We start from the raw sequence: 22,131 nt of genomic DNA on the forward strand, positions 1-22,131 counted from the left end.
GTCGGGGTGTTGAACTCGAGTCCACCAGAGCTGTGATCCACCAGAACTTTCACCTGGGGTCCCACTTGCCTTGGTGAAAGCCGTTTTCCTCCTGGGAGGACAGAAAACCTGGCTGGATCGCAGCCATGGTGGACTGGAGTTTAACACCCTGCCTTAAAGGAACACAGAAGATGAATAGGAGAAGTGGAGAAGCTGATTGAGTCTCTCTAAAGGTTCCTGAACCTGTCCTGGTTTTTGTGGAGTCGGCACACAGCAAAGGGGGCTTTTCTGCTAAATGGTTCCTGGAACAGAAATTCCTCCGGGAGGAAAGTGCCTGCTAATCATGAGTGTTGTGCCAACGTTTTGAGTGAGCAGCAGGGACTCAGGACAACAGGAGGATCGTCTGTGTTTCAGGGGAACTGCCCCTTTAACAGACGGGGAACTAACCTCTGTGCTGCTGTTAATTCAGTTCCTTTGAAGAGCTGAATGATTTATTTCAGGCTTTGTGGGAACTTTTGTTAATTTGCTGAGGTTTTTATTTTTCTGTCCAGCTTTGTTTCCAAAGTTCCAAACATTTCACATCTCACAAAAGCTTTTTTGATAGTGTTGAATTAGTGAAAAACTTTAATCAGAGGCTGCTGAGCAAACAAAGACGTTTGGGGGGGTGGGGGGGTAGAGGGGGGAGGAGGGGGGCTGTCCGGCGTGGGCGATGACACGGCTGATGACTCAGGTGACGTGTCATACTCGGCTATAAAAGGGAACTTTTACATTTGTCCACACAAACACACACAGACACACACCGGGAAACACACACCAGAGGGTCTGTTTACTACAGGAGGAAAAAGATGAAAGGTAAGTTCGACTTTGAGCTGTTTCAGGGCAGGGATGAGAGTGTGTGTGTGTGTGTGTGTGTGTGTGTGTGTGTGTTCTATGCACGTGGTCCTGGCTTGAGGATGAATGAATGAATGAATGAATGAATGATGGGAGGCTGGTGATGACATCATTAATGAGGCTTGTTTTGACCTTCCCCTGATTGACCAATCAGAGCCTGCATCCATAGCTGATATGTAAACAGGAAAAGTGAAGCAGTTTAAGGATCAGATGAAAACAGCTTAGTCAGGAGGGCAGGCGATGATGTCATGGACGTCAGTGAAGCACTTCCTGTCATGAAGAGGGCGACCTCGCTACATGGGGCTGGATCCTGTTTCAGGAGATGACACCAGTCTGTCCCAGCGGACGAGGGGGGAGGCCAACTGTTTAAAGAAGAAGCAACACAGGAGGAAATTGTTGTTACTGACAAGGAAACCTAAATGGGGGGGACACGTGTCCAACACCCGCTAGCTTCCTTTTGAGAATCTTGAATATTCCAAATCTTCAAATTTTAAGAAAAAGATATTTTGGGGAAGGGGAGGAAACCCGCAAGAACTGGTCAAACCAGTTTGTTTTTCTCTGAGTTCTAGAAAAGTTAAAGTATTCACACACGACGTCAAACGCCAACCTAACTTGCGGATGGACGGTGTGTCGTGCTAGCTACAGCTCACAGTGATGAGCAGAGAGATTAATTTAATGTATCCATCATATAGGTTTTCTAAAGGGAAATTAAGCTTTTAGTTTAGGCTGTCATCATCAGTTATCCATAAAGTCTATTAAAAGCATTAGAACACCAAGATTTCCTACTACAAGTAAACGCCTCTGTGCTAATAGCTGCTAAAGTTGCTGTGTGTTAACGAGGATGTTTATCACAAACACAGATGTTTAAAGGACAAAAACAATTCGTATCACCGGACCTCAAACCACAAAAGTTGCTTTCACCTTATGTCTCCCACGACTTCCAGTTATAAGCCGGTCACGCAGGCTTTTATTTTGGAGGAAATCCATGCGCTTCCTGTCAATTGTTGTTTTTGCGCACTCAGAAATTCACTGACTGTTGAGGAAAGTAGGGTAAGAGGTTCTGGAAATGTTCATTATTACATGTCAGAGAGAAACAGGAAACAGCAGCCTTTAGACAGGAAGGTGTGTGTGTGTGTGTGAGTGAGTGTGTGTGTGTAATGCTGTCAAAGCTTTATATTTTGCCAAATACATGACTAGACAGTGCCTGGGATTGTTTTTGTAATGCAATAAGAATTTTGCTGATTTCTCAAGATCCTTTATAGGTGTGTGTGTGTGTGCGTGCGTGTGGGTGAGACGGGGGGGGGGGGGGGGGCGTGAGACCTGCATGACTGAAGGCACATTTGTTATTAAAAGGAGAGGAAGTAATTTAGTGACTGATTAATGTTGTTATTACACCATTGAATATTTCAATGGTGTATCACAGTATGTTTTGCCCTTTATTATTCCAAACTACTCTAAACAGCAGCAGTACTTTACTTTAGAATCAAATTTACTGATATACTTTTTTACCTTTTTATAGTTGCAAAAAAAACAAGTTTGTTTGTTTAGGCTACTGTACAAACATGCTAGCACTCCTGGAGGGGGACCCGCATCACTATTTACATTGTTACTCCTCAGGAAACAAAAACTCATCTAACATCATAATAATGTTTGTTATAGATCATGAACACAATCACAGATGAGCCGTGGGTGACAGGAAAGGGATGAAAAAGATAATTTTGCTGTAATTTTGTGCCTTTTCAAAAAGGAACAAAAAACAATGTTGCCAGTTTGTGGATTTAATGACCTCTGACCCCACCTGCTGCCAACGATTAAACGGGTAGTAAAAGTGTTTAACGGCTGCGGCGTGTGCGGCGCTCACAGCTAAGTGGAGGTTTTCTCTTTCAGCCGGCGGCGTCTGCTCGCTGATGTCACCACACAGATTAACGTGAGTCACTCGAATCTGCCCTCCTTGTCCAATGGGAAATAGAGAGCAGCCTGGGTGGGGGGAACACCAGAGCATTCCCCTCATTCCTTAAGCTTTACAATAAACTAACAGAGCGTTCAGGGCTTTGTTGCACCGGGCTGGGGGATTTTACCCCTCGGTCTGAGATGATCAAGGATTATGAAGACAAAGAGATTACAGATTAATGGGTCTTTTCCAGCGCCGTATTCTGACCCCTTTAGTTCATTTACGCCAACAACTTCTGCGGCAGCAACAGAACTGAGTCATCACAGACTGATTAATGTGTTTAAACTTACAGAAGCTGAAGGATTTTGTTTTTCAGTTTTCCAAGGTTGTAGGCTTGAGTCATCTTATTCTAGAAAACTGCAGAAAATTCCCACCAAATGTGGAAGAAAGACACTCCTGTTAAAACCAGCCGATCCACGGAGGGAATTTTCCCTAGTAACAAAAACAAAAGCTGTGAATTACAGATGATGGGGTCCCTTTTGTCAGCCAGCCAGTCATGTATGAAGGTGTCCAACTATTAGCATGTGATGAGTGAAGGATGAACCTGTTCCTGATTTAATGGAGGAAAAACATCGTAGATTTGACCTAAATGAGGGTTGAGACCACCTTTCACACATGTGACTTGTGTCTAAACTGGCAGCTTTTGGCTAAAACCTCCAAAAGAAGACTTCCTGTCTGAACATGCTAACAGTAATCAAACGTGTGGTCGACTTGGCCCCGACTTCAGTGAAAGACGTTCCCCTGTCTATGTGGTTCTAAACGATTCCGGGATGATGACATTTCCTTTCTGCTAATCTTGGCGTGCTTTCCCGCCAATGAAGGGTGAACTGTTATGATTTCCCTACAGCTGTTTATGGGGTATTTTTCTGCAACGTGTGTGTGTGATCAGGCCGGACAAATGTGTGTTTTTCCCCTGCTGCCTTGTGGCATTCTGACCTAATGACACGCTTGAATGTAGCCCACTGCAGACACCTGTTGTGGGACTGTTTGTAGTGTCGTAAACCCACATTTCCTGGCCGCCTGTTCTCTGACCGCTTATGTAACGGGTTACAGGAGTGCCTGTGGGACGAGGGAAAAAAGCATCCTGAGTAATCTTTGCTTTATTCCCAGTAATTGAAGACTCGGCCCCTTGTCTTCTCCACCTGTTCTTATTGGCTGAGCTGATTGTCCACTCGGCGTCTCGTCCCGCCAGCAGTCCCGCCCCCTGCAGGACCTTTAGATCAATATTCCATCAGGTGGATCTGCTGATGGGACTCTCCAGAAAACTGCATGACCTGGTGAGTTTGAACTCTGTCGTGCAACTTTCCTGTATTCATCTAAATGTGGACTGCCGCGTATGTCTCCCTCTGTCGGAAGCGGGGGGAAATTACATCACTTTAAAAATAATTGTTCCAACAGTTTCTGAAGTGATTTGACTCACTCAAGATGCTTCTTCTTTCAGAGTGACGAAGACGTATTGATGTTTGAGAATATGGAAAACAGACTGGACACTCTTCCTCATTTACCGCACAGTGCTGAATATTTCAGATCATTGAAGGTATGTATATATCTATATATGTGTGCTCCCGTGTGTGTGTGTGTGTTTGTATATGTATATATATTACAATTGTCTCATTACAGTAAGTATTGTTAGCAGCGGCTGCTTCATTAGTGGTGACACTTTCTCTTCATCCGCCAGGTGAATGAGTCGCTCTCGCAGCTCTCCCTACACACCCAGTCTTTCAGGCAGCACATCGACTGGCTCAAATTAGCGAAGGAAAATGTCAGTTTGCCCTCCCGGGCAGCAGAGGACAGCAGCACACACCTGCTGAAGCTGTCCAACCTCCTGAATGCATCTCTTCACCAGGTAAGAAGTGTCGGCCTCAAAGCCACTTTCAGATCAAATAAGGACAGTTTAAAGTAACAAAGGTTAACATTCCGATCTGCCTCTTGAACATTCTGGTATTTCTTCCATTAGATGAATGAAGAGGTCCCTCAATTGCCACCTCTGTCACTCCCCATCGCCTCCACCAGCTTTGACGTCCTCCAGTTTTCCGTTGAGATCTCTGATCGTCTGAAAATATTCTGTCACTGGTCAAAACGGGTGTTACGGTACCTGCAGAGGCTAAACAGGTGCCCGAAACACTGAACCTCCACCTCCAGCACTCAGAGACACTGTTAATCATGAGACTGCTCACAAGGTACAACTGGATACATGGAAAAAATTAGATTATCTTAAAGTTCAATATGTGTCTTCATGGTCTCCAGAGGATTTACATCGATTTTTATTTACAAAAATACTGTGTAAATTTTTTATTTTTACGAAATGTACTGTGGTTGGTTGCCTTTATGACTGTTTACATTTACAGTGCTTCATCAAGTGCTGAGAAAAGATGTTCAACTATTTATTTTTTGTAATACTTTTTTAACCTATTTGGAAGCTATTTATATTTTATTATGCATTTGACAGCATAGCCCGAGATGCAGGCATCTCTGTTTCTATCTTTGTACTGTATTGTAATATTTAATAATATTAATGTGTAGTCATAGTGACTTTTTGTGCTATTTATACTTTTTTATGTATGTTTTACCCAAAGTCAATAATAAACCTGCGTCTTTACTTGAAAACATACAAAATGTGACCAAGTGTGGAACTTTTCTTAAGTAGAAATTATGTTATTAAAGTACCTCGACCTTAGCTCTCATTTAAAAAAAAAAAAAATGGAACCAGTAGCAGAAAGGCCTAATGTTAGCCGTGATGCATTCAGGTACTGCATCATGCCATGCTGGGACCCACCATGAACAACACAACTGTGATGAGTTTTGTTTAGGCGTGCAGATCTCCCGTTAAAGGCACTGTACCGATATCCAATGTGCAAAAAAAGCTACAAAAGACGCTAAATCTGTCAGGAACCCGTTCAACAGGACCTCAGTACAGAATTTTTGACAAGTTTGTACCATAAAGTCCAGCAAGGCAGAGATGTCCAATTTGTCAGATAATCCAAACAAAAGACAAAGTAACACTAGAGGCTGAGGAGGTGAGACACAGGTGAGACACATGAAGGCGATTAGGATTGAGGGAGGTAGAAGAGGATGAAGAGGGAGGGAAGACGGATAGGGAGGATGGTAGAAAACAGACAGACCACAATTGACAGACCACAAAAAACAAAATATTCTCATATTTAGATATCTGGACACAATATGAAATTCAATAAAATAACTATCCATTAAAAGACATCTCATTTTCCTGTGGGAAAGGTCTTGGCGAGGTCACAAAATTGTATCTGCAGCAGGTTCTTGAAAAATGAAGGCCTCTCCTTTCCTCTGAGACCTATGCTTGTTTGCTGGAGTTGCCAAAGATTACGGTCAATAATGTGCAGTGACTCGAGGGACAAGTCTAGTGCAGCGGGATCAGGACTCGCGCAGTACTCGTGTTCAAGAGGGTGAACTCCCACAGACAGCTGTTCCTGGAAGAGAAGCTCCATTTTCAAGGGGTTGGAGGCTCAGTCGTCTTTTCTCATAGTTGAGCTGTCCTGATATTAAGGAGACCTGTACTCTAGACTCTTTTTTGCTGGGTATCTTAACCTTTCAAGGGTCAATGTGGCCAAAGCATTTATGACCTTTCTATGACTGTTTCACAGTTTTCTGTATCTTCATCATCTGGTCCACTTTTCTCTCCGATCGACTTTAAGGTGGATCATTCTGGAGGCCATTTTAGCAAATACTTGGAAAACTCTGGGTCATTCTTTATTTCAGAATCACTGCGCTTTCTGAAACTGAATTTTGGACCTCCTGGCGGGCTAGACATCTTTTTCTGTATGTCCTCTTTACAGTTTTCTGGACCTTCATTGCTTCTTGCACTCGTCTTTGGGGCAAGCTTTATGGTGGAATCTTCTGGAGGCCATTTTAACAAATACTTTGAAAACTCTGGATCAGTCTTTATTTCAGAATTGGTCCACCTTCTAAAACTGAATTTTGGAGCTGTCAGTGGGCTGGACACGTTCTTTTGTGCATCGTCTTCGAAGGTTTCTGTATCTTCGTCATGAGTCTTCTCTGGGACAGGTTTTAAGGAAAGCGGCCATTTAAGCAGGAACTTTGAAGACTCTGGATCTTTCTTTCTTTCAGACATGGGCAGATGTCCACATTTCACTCTTTGAGCCCAACCATTGTCCTCATCCTCATGTCTGTTCTGTAAATCCTTTTCATTGTGATTTACATCTTCAGTTTCTGTTTCATACTTCTGGACAGTGTTTTTTTGGGTATTCTCTGAAGACCTTTTAAGCACGAACTGCCGCTCTTTACATAAATCAGATATGTCCTGCCCCCCAACAAGAGATCTCTCCAGATCTTTGTGCAATCGTCGAAAAGATGCTTTGCTCTCTTTAAAGTCCAAAGAGTCATTCATGCACCCACACAAGTTCTCCAGTAAATTGTCCGAGTCATCTGTCAATTTTTGGAAATTTTTCCTGCCCTCGTCTGTGTTGCTCCAATCTATTGGAGACTCGGGTTCAAATTTAGGCAAGTTGTCCATATTTTCATTTTTCACATTATTGGCTGTCATTGCTCCAGAAAACCTCCAAAGTTTCTAGTATAGTAATAATTGGTCACAACCTGTATTTTGTTATTGTGGCCTCTTATGTTTGACCAAAGGTTTACTTCAATATTTGAGGCTTTGATGTCAGACTGCTGATCCTGTTACAATAAACAATTTCCTCAACTGTTCCAGAAGTTGAAGAAGGTTGTTTTATGACCAAAGCCCCTTGAATTTGATATGTGGATCCTTTGATAATTGGATGATCAAAGGTGAAAGTCCCTCTGGAATCCGGAACAATTTAACGCTATCTTCCATTGTGCATTATCAACTTCAAAGATTTTTGAGGGTTTTTTGAGAACAAAGGCATGCTGTCGCATAACCGCTTTGTCAGAGGTCAAACATAAAAGACTACACTACAGAAGCAATTAGACAAAGGTTTCATGCGTGCATGTAATATTACATTGACATGCACATTAACCATTAATTACAATACTAAAAACCAGAAAGCTCAACAATCCCTAATTGGATTTTGGAAATTCCTCTTAGTTTGGAAAATTTTTTATATGAAATGATGTCCAACGAAACGGTGAACTCCGGAAGAACTGACAATAATTTCAGTATGGAAAGGGAACTCCAGGCCATATTAGAAGACAACAGAAAATTTTTCCAACAGGTCATCGATGACTTTGATTTTCGAATGGACAAAAAGCTGGACGAATTGCATGCAAGCATGAATGAATTTTGGGACAATGAAGAAAGCGGAATATCTTCGCAATCACAAGAACAAAGAAACCATCTTTAGCTCTGTCTCTAAAGGATTCAAGAAATTGTAGAAATCTGTAACTGGCAAATACAGAGAGAATAGTCACAAAACGAATAGCCAAATGCGTACACTGTTGGGTTCCAAAGTTCCGGGTCGCTTGTTTCTTCCTGCAGGGGGCGTGAAGGAGCCGATGACTATCCACAGCTGGAATTGCAGGTGGACGCACCTGCCGATAATTTTCCATCAACCTTCCATTTAAGGACAGAGCGCCAGTCTGCAAGACTTGGAGAATTTTCGTACATGTCACGGTAACCATGAATCCTGTTGCTTGGTTTAGAAAAGGTTTCCCTGTTTCTTGCTTGGTCGAGGTCTCCACACCTATCTGCGGATGTGAACCGCTCGCTGGACTGGTCTTCTGCATTGGCTCTGCGCTGGAGCTCCCGGTGCATCCCAGAGGACCAAATGAGAGATTTTCCTTGCGACCCAGAAGGACCTTGTATATTTTGTTCAATAAAGACTCTTGTTTGGACTCTTTTACCACTGCATTTTTGCCTGCTTTTGGGTCCTGTAGAAACCTAAATCCTAACATACACAGTACCATAGTGTTTGTTTTATCAAGATCTCTAAAATAAAGAATGACCCAGAGTTTTCAATGTTCCTGTATAAATGGCCTCCAGAAGGATCCGCCCTAAAACCCATCCTAAAGAAGAGTTGAAGAAACAATGAAGATATAGAAAGCTGTGAAGATATACAGAAAAAGATTAGCACACCAAGGGTTCCCAGGGTCAATTTTAGGACGCAGACCAGTTGTGACATAAAGAATGATTCAGAATTCCTGCTTCGATGGCGTCCAGAAGGTTGCACCTTAAAATCTGATGGTGATCCAGAGTTTTCAAGGTTTCTCATAAAACGATCTCCAGAAGGGTCCACCTTAAAAACCAGGCTGGAGAAAAGTCAAATAAATAATAAAGGTATGGAAAACTGGTAAAAGGATATATGGAAAAGTTATAAAGGAGGAGATCCTGCCCCAAGTGGAGGAGTTTAAGTCCTCGGGGTCTTGTTCACGAGTGGGGAAGAATGGAGCGGGAGATCGACAGGCGGATCGGTGTGGCGTCTGCAGTAATGCGGACTCTGCACCGGTCCGTTGTGGTGAAGAGAGAGCTGAGCCGAAAGGCGAAGCTCTCGATTTACCGGTCGATCTTCGTTCCTACCCTCACCTATGGTCATGAGCTTTGGGTCATGACCGAAAGAACAAGATCACGGGTACAAGCGGCTGAAATGAGCTTCCTCCGTAGGGTGGCTGGGCTCTCCCTTAGAGATAGGGTGAGAAGCTCTGCCATCCGGGAGGAACTCGGAGTAGAGTCGCTACTCCTCCGCGTTGAGAGGAGCCAGATGGGGTGGCTTGGGCATCTAATCAGGATGCCCCCTGGACGCCTCCCTGGTGAGGTGTTCAGGGCATGTCCCTCCGGTAGGAGACCCCGGGGAGACCCAGGACACGTTGGAGAGACTATGTCTCTCGACTGGCCTGGGAACGCCTGGGGATCCCTCCGGATGAGCGGAGGAGGTAGCTGGGGAGAGGGAAGTCTGGGCTTCTCTCCTTGGCTGCTACCCCCGCGACCCGACCCGGAAAGCGGTAGAGAATGGATGGATGGATGGATGGAAAAGTTATAAGTTTAGAAGGCCTATAGAAAAAGCCCATGAATTGCTTACAGACCATACATAAGGTAAGTCATAACAGTGATAGTCATTGTAGCAGCCTTAGGATTCCTCCCTGGTCACAGATTCAATTGAAACAATCACAATACTGCGAAATTCCTGATTCATTTAAACACTTCATCTCAAAATATCCTGAAAAGTCTACCATGAACACCGTTGATAAGGATAAGGATAAAAAACTTTATTGATCCCACATAGGGGAAATTACACGTTACAGCGGTAGCCTGTGGTGTACAATACAGAATAGTACTAAAAGAAAAGAAAAAAGACTCTTATATTATGTACATTACTATGTACATTATACAGTAGATACAGAAATTAAAAATTATGTACAGAAGGAATGTCGGACAGTATGAAGAAAACACGCCAACCTTGGGTTATAGGTGCTACATTAAGAGTTGTGAATGTTGTACAATCTGATGGCAGTTGAGATAAATGACCTGCAGTAATGTTCCCTTTTACACCGTCGGTGTAACAGTCTGCTGCTGAAGGAGCTGCTTAAGACCCCCACAGTCTCGTGTAGGGGGTGAGAGGGGGTGTCCATAATTGATGTCAGCTTGGCTAACATCCTCCTCTCACCCACCTCGTCAATGGAGTCCAGAGAGCAGTCCAGGACTGAGCCAGCCCTTCTGAGCAGTTTGTTAAGTCTCTTCCTGTCCCTCTCTGAGCTCCCACAGCTCCAGCAGAAGGGAGCTGACAATTAAGAATACCCTAAAGAATCTCTCTCCAGAGTCCAAAGCGTATCATCCAGCATCGTGTTGCAGCTGTAGCGAAGCATCTGGAAGAGGCTACAAAAGCTAATATTCAGTGGATGAACTGCATCAAGGAGCTTGAAATGGAAGCCAAACGCCTTGGAATGGAATTGTAGGAACTCGATAATAAAATTGATCCAAAAAAGGCTACATTATTGTCACAAGATGCTGAAGAAGTTCAAAAGGAAGTTAAAAAAAATCAATTTTGAGACAATGAGTCAATTGAGAGACATTGAAAATAAGATAGAGCTGACCCCCCCCCCACACACACACACACACCCACACCCATTATCATGCAGAAGCCCAGCACCCAGGCCGGGTGTTTAACCAATGACTGTCGAGTTGGGGCAGTTCTGATTGTCACTACTCTACTTGTCTGGAATGAGCTTCTCATTAAGGAATGAGACACTGTCGCTGTTGTTACAAGGATGCGGATTGCTCGACCAATGGAAAGCGCTTTCAGAGTTGTGACACTACTCTCATAGATGCGGTTAAAGCACGATGCTATGATAGTTATGATAGCGAATGTAAAAATAGTCATTGCTCCCAATATATTGGGTTTAGTTCATTAATTCTGTAAACACAGTGCAAGCTCCATGGCTTTTAGTTTGGTACTTCCTGTCACCAGCATACACAACCCAAGAGAATTACATTTAACATTACGATTTAAGTTTAAAATTGACATTTTGGTTTAACATTTAGATTTAGAGTACACGTTGAGATTTAGGTTTATCTAATTTAGGTTGATCTAATCATTTAATACTTAGATTTAAAATTTGTATTTTATTTGACTTTAAAAAGGAAACCAATCTTGAATATGCTTTGAAGCTTAATGTAACATGTTTTTTTTTAGTACAATCTGCTTTACAAATGGCACCCATTAACAGAATTGAATTTTGATTAGACCTTCTGTCAAGTTTTCAAGGACTGTCATTTCATTTTTGTTTTTCTTTATTATATTTGTAATTCAGCTCCTGCCAACCTTGAAAACAGGATGTCCAGGACTATAATTCTTCTCCTTCCTCTTTTATCTTCTTATTTTCAAACACAATCTTTCAGATTGCCAACCTTTTAAAGTAAAAGAAGAAATGCTTCTACTGTTTACACTGGAGAGATGATGAGCTGAGGGTTCATGCTGAAATGTGACTTCCGCTATTTAGGACTAAATCTGAGATTCAGAGGGAATGCCAAACTTTCTGTGTTTGATTTAACACACTCACCAAGGAGCTAATTCTTGTTTTGGGCTAGTTGAAGTGGTTGTATTGGAGCAATTTGTTTTTTTGATGTCTCTCAATACTTTTCATTTCCTTTTGAACTTCTTTGTGGAGTTTCCAACCTCTGGTGATAGTTGCAGACTTCAATTCCATTTCAGGGCTTTTTAAAAGCTTTTTTAGCCTTTTCCAGGTGCTCTGCGATATTTACAGCACAATGCTACAAATGACTGTCATCTGCATTTTTCCAAGCTTCAGAAATGAGAGGATCCAAGTGTCCTAGCATATTGTCCACCTGAATGTCCCAGTTGTCCAACACAATGGAAAAAGGTCCCCTTCACTTCTCTGTTCTAGGCTGATGTAGCCTGGGGTTCATCTTTAGACAGGTTGCCTGTATTGGAATTTTTGTCAGATCAAAATCTTCGTGAATTATACTATTGTTAAATATGAGAACTAGCAGGACATACATACACTAATGGAGCCTTTGATGATCTAAAAATTTGAATTTCAAATATATTATGAGCCAGAATGTCCCTACACACATATAAAAATACATGCTCAAACACACATTCCTGTCACTGTGCTGAAGGGTGTGCATGTGTGAGTGCGTGTGTTGTGTGTGTGTGTGTGTTTGGGGGGGATAAAAGCTGCAGCAGACCCAAGACCCTCCAACAGGACATTGGCTGAAAACTAAATCTTGAACGTGTGTCGCGTTGTGCTAAAGCTGGAAGCTGCTGTCAGCAGAGGAGGTGCTGCAGGAGGTGCCAGCTGGAGATCCTGACAGTGAGGATCCATGTCGCAGAGCCCACAAAACACCTGCAAAATGACAGTAAGTCTTACATTTACATATCAGAGAGTATTTTGAATCACAACTAGGCGCAAATCAGCATTTTATTTAGATTGGGGTGACGGGAGTGAAAGTTTGTTTTTGTCAAAAAATTTGGTGGCACATAATGCTTGAATTTATGTGTGAAAACTTGAAACTTTGCAAAAATCAACTCTGATTATTGATTGTAACTAATTCCTCAAATATTTTCCCTCCATATTTCATTGTGGCAGTGTTGACAGGCTGAGATCTATTTTCATGTAGAGGACATCCCAACATTTCTCTCTTTCATGCGCACACACATTCAGACATTTCTATCTTTGTAAGGACCTTCAACTCATTACCCAGCTCATTGCTTACCCAACTCTATTAGCCTAATCCTAACCTAAACATAATTGAAACAAGTTTGAAATTATGCCTTTGCCCTTAAATAGTCCTTTGAAGGTGTGGGGCCCAGTAAAATGGGCACGCTTTGCTCATAAAATGAGAATTTTAGTGCTCAGTATGTAGTAAATATGAGTACACACAAACACTTATGTGTTATATAAGGCCCAGCTGTTCTCTTTACAAATTAGTATCAAATATCCAGTAAATATAGTATTTTTAGTAACGTTCATTGCTCATGCAATCATGAGACTAATTAATGTTATTGTCTATTATCGTGTCTAATGCAGCATCTCATTTCCTGTTGAAATAAATATTCTTGAACAAAGAAAATAAAAAATATTTTAGTTTTAACAGTTATCCAGTTAAAAAGTCTTTTCTTCCTCTGGGTTGTGGGGAAAATTCCACCAGTTTATTGGTAAACGCAGGAATGTTTACAATCACAGAAAGCATTTAGAAAGAAATGTAACCCTTCATCTTAGTGCAAAAATAGATTGTTCTCATAAAATTCCTCTGACCAAAAAGCACTCGAAAAGTTCAGATCAAGCAGTTAATTTCCCCACATATGGTGACTTACAGCTGTATTACGTATATAGGCAGCGGTATTACAAGGTTACATAACATAGTAGGTGGCTTTATGATCAAAGACATTTATTGGAAGGTCAAAGTCCCCCAGAATCCTGAACATCACCAATATGTAATCAGTTGTTTCTTGGCCCACAGACATAGGGACAGACTCTGGCTGTCACAAACCCTCCATGACCGGGGTAAAAAACAATTAAGACACAAAATTATGGCCTTAAAAATCTAGACACTTCAACAACATAAACTGTATATATTATACGAATATATACTACTCAAACATAAATAGTTTAATCTTGTGTCTAGATGTAAAATGGCTCCCCAAATGCTTCTGATTGCGTGTGTAAATGAGGCCTCTGCAGGAATTCACAGTATCTGCATGCAGCACATTCATGGCTCAAAGATGTTCTCTAATCAGCTCTAATGAGTCCCCTCAGGCATGTCTGGAGTCCAAACAGTGACACCAAATATCATTTTGGGTCAGCTGTGGTGGAAACATCACCGTTTCCCCAGACAAAACATTCTGTGTGTGTGTGTGTTTGTTCTCATACATATTACATAGTGAGGTACAGAGGACAAATTTAACCTGCAACATGAGGACATGGTTGAGAAGTGAGGACATTGACTTGATTTAAAGCTTAAAGATTAAAATTGAGTTTATTTTAGTGAGGTTTGTGTTCTGATAGTGAGGCTAAAGGCTTGGGGAATATATGCCGTACAAGGATGTGTGTGCGTAGGTGCATGTGTGTGTTTGAGTGAGTGTGTGAAGTAAAGGATATCAGGCAGCTATTAACAGACATGTTTATACCAGAGGATCAGTGTTGCTAGCATTGCCACGATGACAGAAATTTCTGCAACAGTTGTGCTGCGTTCCAAACAGCACCATGGAATCACAGTCAGAAAGTGGATGCACATAGATGCATGCACATAGATGCATTCACTTCTCCCAAATGGAAATTCACCTTTTAAAATGTCATTAAAAAAGTAGTTCAACTGAACTTTTAGACATCCAGCGTATCAGTCTCATTAAAGCTACACTGCTACAAGTCAGAGGTCAGTTCCGAACACAGTTCCACACACGTTGGATGACAGTTAAAACGCCATCAAGGTGATTTATGATGCTCTGATTACAGGTCTACATTTTATGAGCCAGGAGCCGTAATCATGTCATCACTCTGATGCTAAAAACAGAGTCTGGCAACAAGATGCTGCAGCAGGTTTTAGGTTTGCAATTTTCCCACCCGCTCTAAAGAAAATTCACCACCACTTTGTTGTGTTTGCATGTTTCCAGGCAGCCACAAACCTTCTGGGTGAGATGTGTCACCTAACGGCTCAGTCACTGACAATGATGAACACATCAGAGCACTTCCAGGTCCTGAAGCTCCTGGGTGAAGGCTCGTATGGCAAAGTCATGCTGGCCGTTCACAGAAAGAGAGGTGGAGATCACAGAAAAGCTAACATGACGCTCCAGCTAGAAAATCCCTGCAAGAATAACATTATCTTGTGTCTGCCAGGTACTCCAATGGCACTGAAGTTCTTCTCTCGGGAGTCCACTTCACTTTACTCCTTCCTGAAGGAATATAACTTCTCTCTGTCGTTCTGCTCCCACCCATCTCTGACCAGTGCCCTGGGAATCGCCTACTTTACACCTTCACACTATATTTTCGCCCAGCAAGCTGGCCTGTTTGGCGATCTTTACAACGTCATCTTGCCAGAGGTGCAGAGCCAAGTTAACAGTCAACTTCAAGACTGTCATGAATGTCTTTGCTTTCCATTTTTTGTTATGAGGCATTGTTGGATCAATGACATTCGTTTAGATGGTTGTTGGCATTAGGAATTTAAACAGTTCGTAATCCAGTCACAAAACACGCTGAAAAGCTGCTTTGTTTCTTTCCATGACAAGAACTTTGGATGAGTTTTGGAGAATCTTTTTCACAGCAGATGTTATGGTCTTAATATAGTTGGCAGTATGTATCACTGCCCAAGCTGAGAAATAGTTTATACAGTATGTTTTGTGATTTGTACTGTTCCCAGATTGGCATGGAGGAGGACTGTTGCCAGCGGGTGGTCTCCCAGCTGTGCGGTGCGCTGTCTCACCTGCATTCTCTTGGATTCGTCCACAGAGATCTCAAACCAGAGAACGTCTTCTTGTTTGATGCCGCCTGCCGTTGGGTCAAGCTAGGAGACTACGGGATGGTTAGTTTTTAACACTTTGTTACCCTGTCATTACAGCATTTAACAAAAAAGTCTTTGAGGCAGAGGTGTTGCTGTTCTCATCATTATTATTCGACATTCCCATATCTTCACTTTTAGTGTCTTCTCTGCTGGGTGGCTGCATTTTTAAGAGCATTTTGATGATGTTTTACTTTTTTTTTTCTTATACTCAAGTAACAAAGTGGTAATTCTCCACCAGGTGAAGGCCAGGGGCACCAGAGTCCCAGAGGTGTGGTACAGCTCACCTTACTGCACCCCCGAGGCTGAGATCGCTCACGGAAACAGGGACAACTGGAATGGCAGCAATGACAACAACAACGACACAAAAGAGGACAGAGGGAAGCAAAGCAAGTCAAGAGTTTGGGTTTTTGTGGAGCCCAGCACAGACAGCTGGGCTCTGGGAATCATAACCTATGCCATGCTCACCGGCACTCACCCCTGGGCTCAGACATCCAGCGACTGCCTGTCATATCAAAAATATATTGAATGGTTTCAAAGCTCGAAAGGCCCCGTTGATGAGACAGATGTTTGGGCGGAGCACAAACAGGATGTCCCTGGTACAATAGAAGCAGGATATGATAAAGGAGGTTATGCTCCTGTAGCACCTCAGTTTACATGTTTCACCCCGCTGGCCCACGCCTTTTTCCACTTGTTGCTCGACCCGAGCCCCCAATGTCGAGGGCACCCAGAGGACGTGCTGAGGTACCTTGGCGGGGACTGGATGACAGATGTGGAGCGAGCCCGATTAGAAAAGGAGAGAAAGAAGAGTAAAGAAAAAGGAACCGTAAAAGAAATGGAGGGTTGAGGAGATTTATTTGTCAATAGAGGACAATAAGGAAAATACGTCACAGCAACGTAAACCCAGGGACAGCTGACGTAAACGAAACCCTAAACTAGGTTTTCTCTGTTAGCTATTGTAAAATGAGGCCACTGGGACAAAGAGGGTTACAGTGTGATTCAGAGGTTTCTGTAGCAGTAGCAAAGTTAAATAATGTGCTAGTCAGGCAGTAATTGATGTTTTGGCGTGTGCGTGGGAAGAGCGGAGGCATTTCTAGAGCACCAGCCTGGTGAGGTCAGGGAGAAGCTCAGCAGTGACCACAGAGTGCTAAATATCTGCAGAGTGCGCAGAAACAACGCTGAGTGGAAATTAATGTTGAAATTTGACCAACCTGTCACCTCAGTTCTCAAGTACAGAAAAGGAAGCATCAGTATATAAAAGAGAGAGAAAAGAAAAGGTGCCTAAACATCCTTCCTGGAGTCTCACTACACTCCACAACAGCCTGAGCTGCTAACAGTAACACAATAATAACCGAACCAGCCTACAGAAATCTTGTGTTAATTGTTTATGAAAACCGTGGTTGTAGTTGGTGGAAACACTTGGAAACCCCCCACCCCACCGACCCCTCACTCCTGACAAACTCAACTTCCCTTAAATCATCCATTTAGGGCACTGGTTCAGGTTTCTCTGACAAGTTCAAAGCTGATTAGTGACTTTCCCCTTTGACCCGCACTCCCTGCTGAAACTACGTTTTAGAACATGATGATGTCAGCAGTATTTCCTGTTTCAATAACTTTTATTTTCTGTAATACAAACTTTGAAGAGGACAGGAGGATTTGTGCCTCATATTTGTGCAGCGGGCCTGAGAGTGCACGCAGCGATACTATTCCAATCCAAACTTTTCCTCTGACATTTAACTCGATATGTTCTGCTAAAGCCATGCATCGTTAATATGTCGGTGTTGTGCAACAGTGCGTGCATACATGGCCGCATTGCATGTGTGTCTGTTTAGGCTACGTGTCAGTGAGTATGTGAAATTAAAGGAAGGTGACAAGAGGGCAGATCAGGTAACCAGGAGGTCACGATGACGAGTGGCAGACCGCTTTTATTGGACACAGAGGTCACATTCTCGGGCTTCAGTAGTCCGATGGTGTCAAAGTTATATTTTAATGGCTCAGCAGCTTGGTGTCAGACCAGCAATACCAGCAATCCCATATACGCTGAGGTTTGGAGCAAATGTAAAGCATGATCGTAGCACCACAACACTTCGTGGTACCGAAATGAATTAAGCTGGTGTCTTTACATTTCAGCCTGGAATTCTTCAGCCCTGCCGGAACACTTCTGCAGTGCTCTGACAGCGATGCGACCACTAGATTTAACGGCGTACTTTATGTCCTGTAAACATGTCAGCCAGCTCTTCAGCCTGCCAGAGTGACTGACAGACAGGATAAGACCACTCATGCTGCTCCTGCCAGGGGGAAATTCTCAGTGCCTGGGGGAAGATACATGAGACGACTGAGATCAAGTTCAATTTTTGATTTATGCTGTTGCCATTATCGCAGAATCCACACCACATGCGGATCAACAGAATTGATTTTTGAAAACGATGGACGTTTTATTGAAGACAAGCGATCTTCTGGACTTCCTGTTACGCTCAGTTTTGTAGGTTCATCCCTCAAATTTTTAGTCCCGTTTGTTCGATGAAGAAAGAAACGTCACAAGGCATTTGTTGAAGATTTATTTACTTTCTTCATAATTTGAAGACTTTTCTGGATATTAAATTCCTGCAATATGTCATCACTTGAACACACTCGGTGCGTCACAGAAACATCGATATCTACTGAAACAAACAGATCACTATTAAATGTCCTGCAAGAAGCACAAAAAAGGAGGCATTTTTGGCACTAGAAATTTCAAAAATAACATTTTCCCTCAGAAACATTTCACCTGATGATTTAAAACATTCATTTATGGTCATGATGACGCTGCAGTTTTGAATTTCTGCTGTGTGAGCATTTTTCAGTGAGAGCACAATGGACCGAAACAAGGCTAAGCTAAGCTAAAAATCAAGCTTAAAGTGGGTGGTTACATTCTGGTTACATTCTGTTATTCCAAATAAGATATTTTACAGTTCAGACATAAATATTCTGAGGATCTTATCACAGAATATTGACATATTTGTTAACTATAATAATACACAATTTCATTTTTAATGTTTGTGGTGGTATTATTTTACTTTTATTTAAAATACAGCATTCTTTTACAAAGTGTTTGATTTCCAGCTGTCCTGACATGACAAAGCTGGAAAACAAACATTTTGATGAATTTGACATCCACAAGTAATGTAAATTTCACTTAAATTAATCTTAACAGTAGCTTTAACAGTTGTGATCGTCCACAATGCCAGCAGGGGAAGCTGTTGCCATGCCAACACCGAGGTTGTGTTTGGAGAAGTAACACAAAAGAAGAGCTGATGACATCACACATAGCCCTTAAGTGCAGCAGGTCAATTCAATCCCACAGAAACGGTGAAAGAATAATTACCTTGACCTGTCATTACACCGGTACTTGTGGTGAGTGGGGGGGGGGAATGACACAATCTCGGTGTGGTGCACAAGAAGCGGACGCAGATACATGCGAGACGAGGACAAAATGTCAAAGTTAACTTTCCACAGCTCAAAACTGGATCCAGTTTCCGGGGTCCTGAGATCGTGATGGCGGTGGGACAGAGCTGAAGACAAAAGTTGGACCAAGGCTATCATGTCATAGGAGAGTTTTAACTTCACAAGTTTTAACAGTTGATAATTTAAATAAAGTTGCATACCTTGCAGGGGCAGAGAAGTCCCCCCAGAGATCTGAACCAGGGGTTGACTGAACCACCATGTTGGAGTTGTTGCTGTCCAGCTCCAACAGGCAGCCTGCTGCAGGAACAGAGAGCTGGTTATGTGCACCTCACACACCACAACTCTTAATAGCAGCTAATTAGCACAGCCACGAAGAAAATGTCAGAGGGAAAGATAAAGGAGACAGAACACCCAACCTGTTGCTGTGCCTCGTGTCTGATGAGCTATGTTGTGATTTGATGAGGCTGCAGAAGGAGGCGGGGCTGCCCTACTTCCTGGTGGTGGTGGCAGGAGTCCAAATCCACCAGCGCTTTGAGGGCGGGGTTTGTCCCTCTTTTTACCTTGCTAGGTCCGAACAAAAGAGAATCATCAGATGTTTACGGCTGCGTTAACGTTCAAACACAAACAGAAATAAATTAGATGTTTGTGAAACTTTTTTTTACCCCTATGTTAAGTGTGATGGTCTGTCCCTCTTTGAATCCCAGGTCCAGTTTTGGTCCTGAATCCCCGAGCTGTGCATTTTTACTGATTTCATTTTCCTGTTTCACCCATCTGAGGAGAAGAAGAGATCAGTTAAAGATCAACAATTATTTTTTGCAGGCTTCATACAGAAAGTAACCGATCACTTTGAATATATCTCCAGCGATTTCAGGACCCCAGGCTGGAACCCTGCAACACCAACGTCAGAGACATGAGCGCAAACCTGATGAAACAAACGCGATCAAGGACTTTGTAGCAGGTTTCCAAATTCACCCAGACATGTAAATTCTCCCTTAACTGCCACTTAGAGTCATAAAGGAGGGGTTGGAGTCTGGGGAACTAGGGGGCCTGAGAAAACCCAGTCGGACAGTAAGACAACAGGCAAACTCCACCAAGACCTGAAAACAAACCTGAAGGCTTCTCATTAGAGATGAATGTGAAATTGTCAAGGATCTGTGTGGTACTATTGTAAAATCAGCTAAAAAATACAGGAAAACAAACACAAGTGAGTGGTTAGCGCCCTCTCTGTTTATAAAGTGACATTGCAACTCAATGATAATGATTTAATTCAAAAATCACATTTAGCAAGACCAAGCTTTATTGCTCCTCAATATTTTGCAGACTTAATGGATCTGATGATGACGCTGGCCTTTCTTCATATATCGCATGATGTACATGTGGTGCACGAAAAGTTGAAAGTTTGACAGGCATAAAAAGTTGCCAATTGCCAAAAATTTTGGCCTCAAATAAGAATGTTTACCAGTGGCAACTTACTTGAAATGGTCCTGGAGAGCCACATTGAAATCAAACGCATCCCCGCGGTCCCCGAATCCGACACCGATGAAAGCGCTGCGACCTGCGAACAAACACGCACGTTACGTTTCCTGACAAGACAGAATGACACAAATACAACACGGACATATTCACATCCTCACCGCTGCCATCCTGTATCCGCAGGACAAAGTATCGGCTGGAATCGCTGACTGTTTCCACCGCGATGCCAGGGTACTCCTTCACCGGTGCCTGTGCAAACAGCTCCCCTGCAGGACAGGAGGACAAATCACAGCTACAAACGCAACCCTGTCATCCATCCAACTTGTTCAGGATGGTAACGGGTTACTCAGGTGTGTCCCGTGGCCCTAACAGGCTGGCTGGTTTTTACCCGAGACTTTGTCCTCCAGTTTGATAAACGCCACTTTGCCCCTGGCTGTGATCCTCATTCGCCCAGACCAGTCAGGAGTATCCAGTTTCCAGTCAGCTGCTCTGGATTAAACATCAATAATAAAGATAATGCACATTTACATTAAATTATTCATCTGTTTGCCAAATAAAGGGTGATGTAAATGTATTACAGGTTTGTATAAAAATTACCACCACAAAAAATACAGACCACCTTCTAGCCTATTGAAACAATCCTATATATCTATATTTCACTAAATTTGTGGTATGAACAAAATATTATAGACTTCAGAATCTATGCCACGTATAAATATTTGTAAATAATTATAACAATGAATGTATAAACAATATTTTGAACTGATAAGCAGCTCTGTCAAACACTAGTTGTGAATTAATCACAAGTCAGTGAATTGGTTATCGACCCCCGCATAATGACAACCCCCCCACGTCTGCGGCTCCAAAACGCAAACGCGTCAGAAGGCCCCGGTCTTGACATGATGGAGCCGCATTAAAAACAATAATTACAAAGAATTCCCAAACTATAGCCAGAAGCTGCCACCGGAGCCTGCCTTGGCGGCGAGTGGTGAAAGCCAAATGCCATCACCCAGCGACGATAAAGCGCTGTCAAACCGCGTTTTTCTACTCGCCGAGCGGATCACCTGGACCCCCTTTACCTGTACGAGCGGTTCGAAGCTCGCGGCGGGATGCGGTAAACGTTGACATCGGGTTTTACGCACAGGATGGACTCGTACTCGCCCTCGGCCGCCATCTTGATTCCACTGTTATTGATGGGAGTTGTGGTTGTGTGTGCGTGTGTTTGTGTGTGTGTATGACTCATTTATTCTTTTCTGAGGCGGGCTGTGCGTGGGCGCGCGTGTGTGATGAGACATAGTGTAGTTTAGTTGACAATAGCTGATTAAACCACATCCAGTCCCTGCACATAGGATTTTTAATTACGCAGCACTTTAGGTCTATTTTTCACATTTACGATGAAAATGATCACATTTCCTGGATAATCACACTTAAAAACATATATTTTACGTTAAAACTGTTAGTGCTGTTTTTGTTT

At 42.7% G+C, this 22,131-nt stretch overlaps 3 protein-coding genes across 4 annotated transcripts; 2 read left to right on the top strand and 1 right to left on the bottom strand.

Annotated features, from left to right (window-relative positions):
- Positions 1-748: 748 nt before the first annotated feature.
- On the top strand, positions 749-5,429 carry LOC130518673 (uncharacterized). The gene is made up of 5 exons (XM_057021477.1): positions 749-831; positions 3,932-4,098; positions 4,263-4,358; positions 4,500-4,667; positions 4,779-5,429. Exons 1-5 carry the CDS (start codon positions 825-827, stop codon positions 4,947-4,949), a joined length of 609 nt encoding a protein of 202 aa, XP_056877457.1. The 5' UTR covers positions 749-824; the 3' UTR covers positions 4,950-5,429.
- A 6,760-nt stretch (positions 5,430-12,189) lies between these two features.
- On the top strand, positions 12,190-17,651 carry si:ch211-171h4.3 (serine/threonine-protein kinase SBK1). Its single transcript, XM_057020754.1, has 5 exons — positions 12,190-12,605; positions 14,860-15,004; positions 15,083-15,285; positions 15,603-15,764; positions 15,982-17,651. The coding sequence occupies exons 1-5, from the start codon at positions 12,570-12,572 to the stop codon at positions 16,585-16,587; spliced, it is 1,152 nt and encodes a 383-aa protein (XP_056876734.1). The 5' UTR covers positions 12,190-12,569; the 3' UTR covers positions 16,588-17,651.
- Positions 17,652-18,284: 633 nt separating this feature from the next.
- Positions 18,285-21,893, bottom strand: necap1 (NECAP endocytosis associated 1). 2 transcript variants are annotated; one of them, XM_057020756.1, is made up of 8 exons: positions 21,737-21,893; positions 21,046-21,146; positions 20,819-20,923; positions 20,658-20,739; positions 19,847-19,955; positions 19,601-19,748; positions 19,385-19,478; positions 18,285-19,291 (listed from the first exon to the last, which is right to left on the bottom strand). In XM_057020756.1, exons 1-8 carry the CDS (start codon positions 21,829-21,831, stop codon positions 19,237-19,239), a joined length of 789 nt encoding a protein of 262 aa, XP_056876736.1. In that variant the 5' UTR covers positions 21,832-21,893; the 3' UTR covers positions 18,285-19,236. The 2 variants fall into 2 exon arrangements, with proteins under 2 accessions (XP_056876736.1, XP_056876735.1); XM_057020755.1 differs by having other exon boundaries at positions 19,385-19,481.
- Between the last annotated feature and the right edge of the window lie 238 nt (positions 21,894-22,131).

The sequence above is a fragment of the Takifugu flavidus genome, chromosome 21 (genome assembly GCF_003711565.1).
Source record: "Takifugu flavidus isolate HTHZ2018 chromosome 21, ASM371156v2, whole genome shotgun sequence".
Taxonomy (NCBI): Eukaryota; Metazoa; Chordata; class Actinopteri; order Tetraodontiformes; family Tetraodontidae; genus Takifugu; species Takifugu flavidus.

Excerpts from the sequence above, each read along its gene's own strand:
- LOC130518673 (XM_057021477.1), top strand. Across the intron at positions 4,359-4,499 it reads AATATTTCAGATCATTGAAG|GTGAATGAGTCGCTCTCGCA; the intron begins GTATGTATATAT and ends TTCATCCGCCAG. Across the intron at positions 4,668-4,778 it reads TGAATGCATCTCTTCACCAG|ATGAATGAAGAGGTCCCTCA; the intron begins GTAAGAAGTGTC and ends TTCTTCCATTAG.
- si:ch211-171h4.3 (XM_057020754.1), top strand. The coding sequence starts at position 12,570 with ATGTCGCAGAGCCCACAAAACACCTGCAAAATGACA. Across the intron at positions 12,606-14,859 it reads AAAACACCTGCAAAATGACA|GCAGCCACAAACCTTCTGGG; the intron begins GTAAGTCTTACA and ends GCATGTTTCCAG. Across the intron at positions 15,765-15,981 it reads AGCTAGGAGACTACGGGATG|GTGAAGGCCAGGGGCACCAG; the intron begins GTTAGTTTTTAA and ends ATTCTCCACCAG.
- necap1 (XM_057020755.1), bottom strand. The coding sequence starts at position 21,831 with ATGGCGGCCGAGGGCGAGTACGAGTCCATCCTGTGCGTAAAACCCGAT. Across the intron at positions 19,749-19,846 it reads CCATCACACTTAACATAGGG|CAAGGTAAAAAGAGGGACAA; the intron begins GTAAAAAAAAGT and ends GTTCGGACCTAG. Across the intron at positions 19,292-19,384 it reads GACTTCTCTGCCCCTGCAAG|CTCTGTCCCACCGCCATCAC; the intron begins GTATGCAACTTT and ends TTTTGTCTTCAG.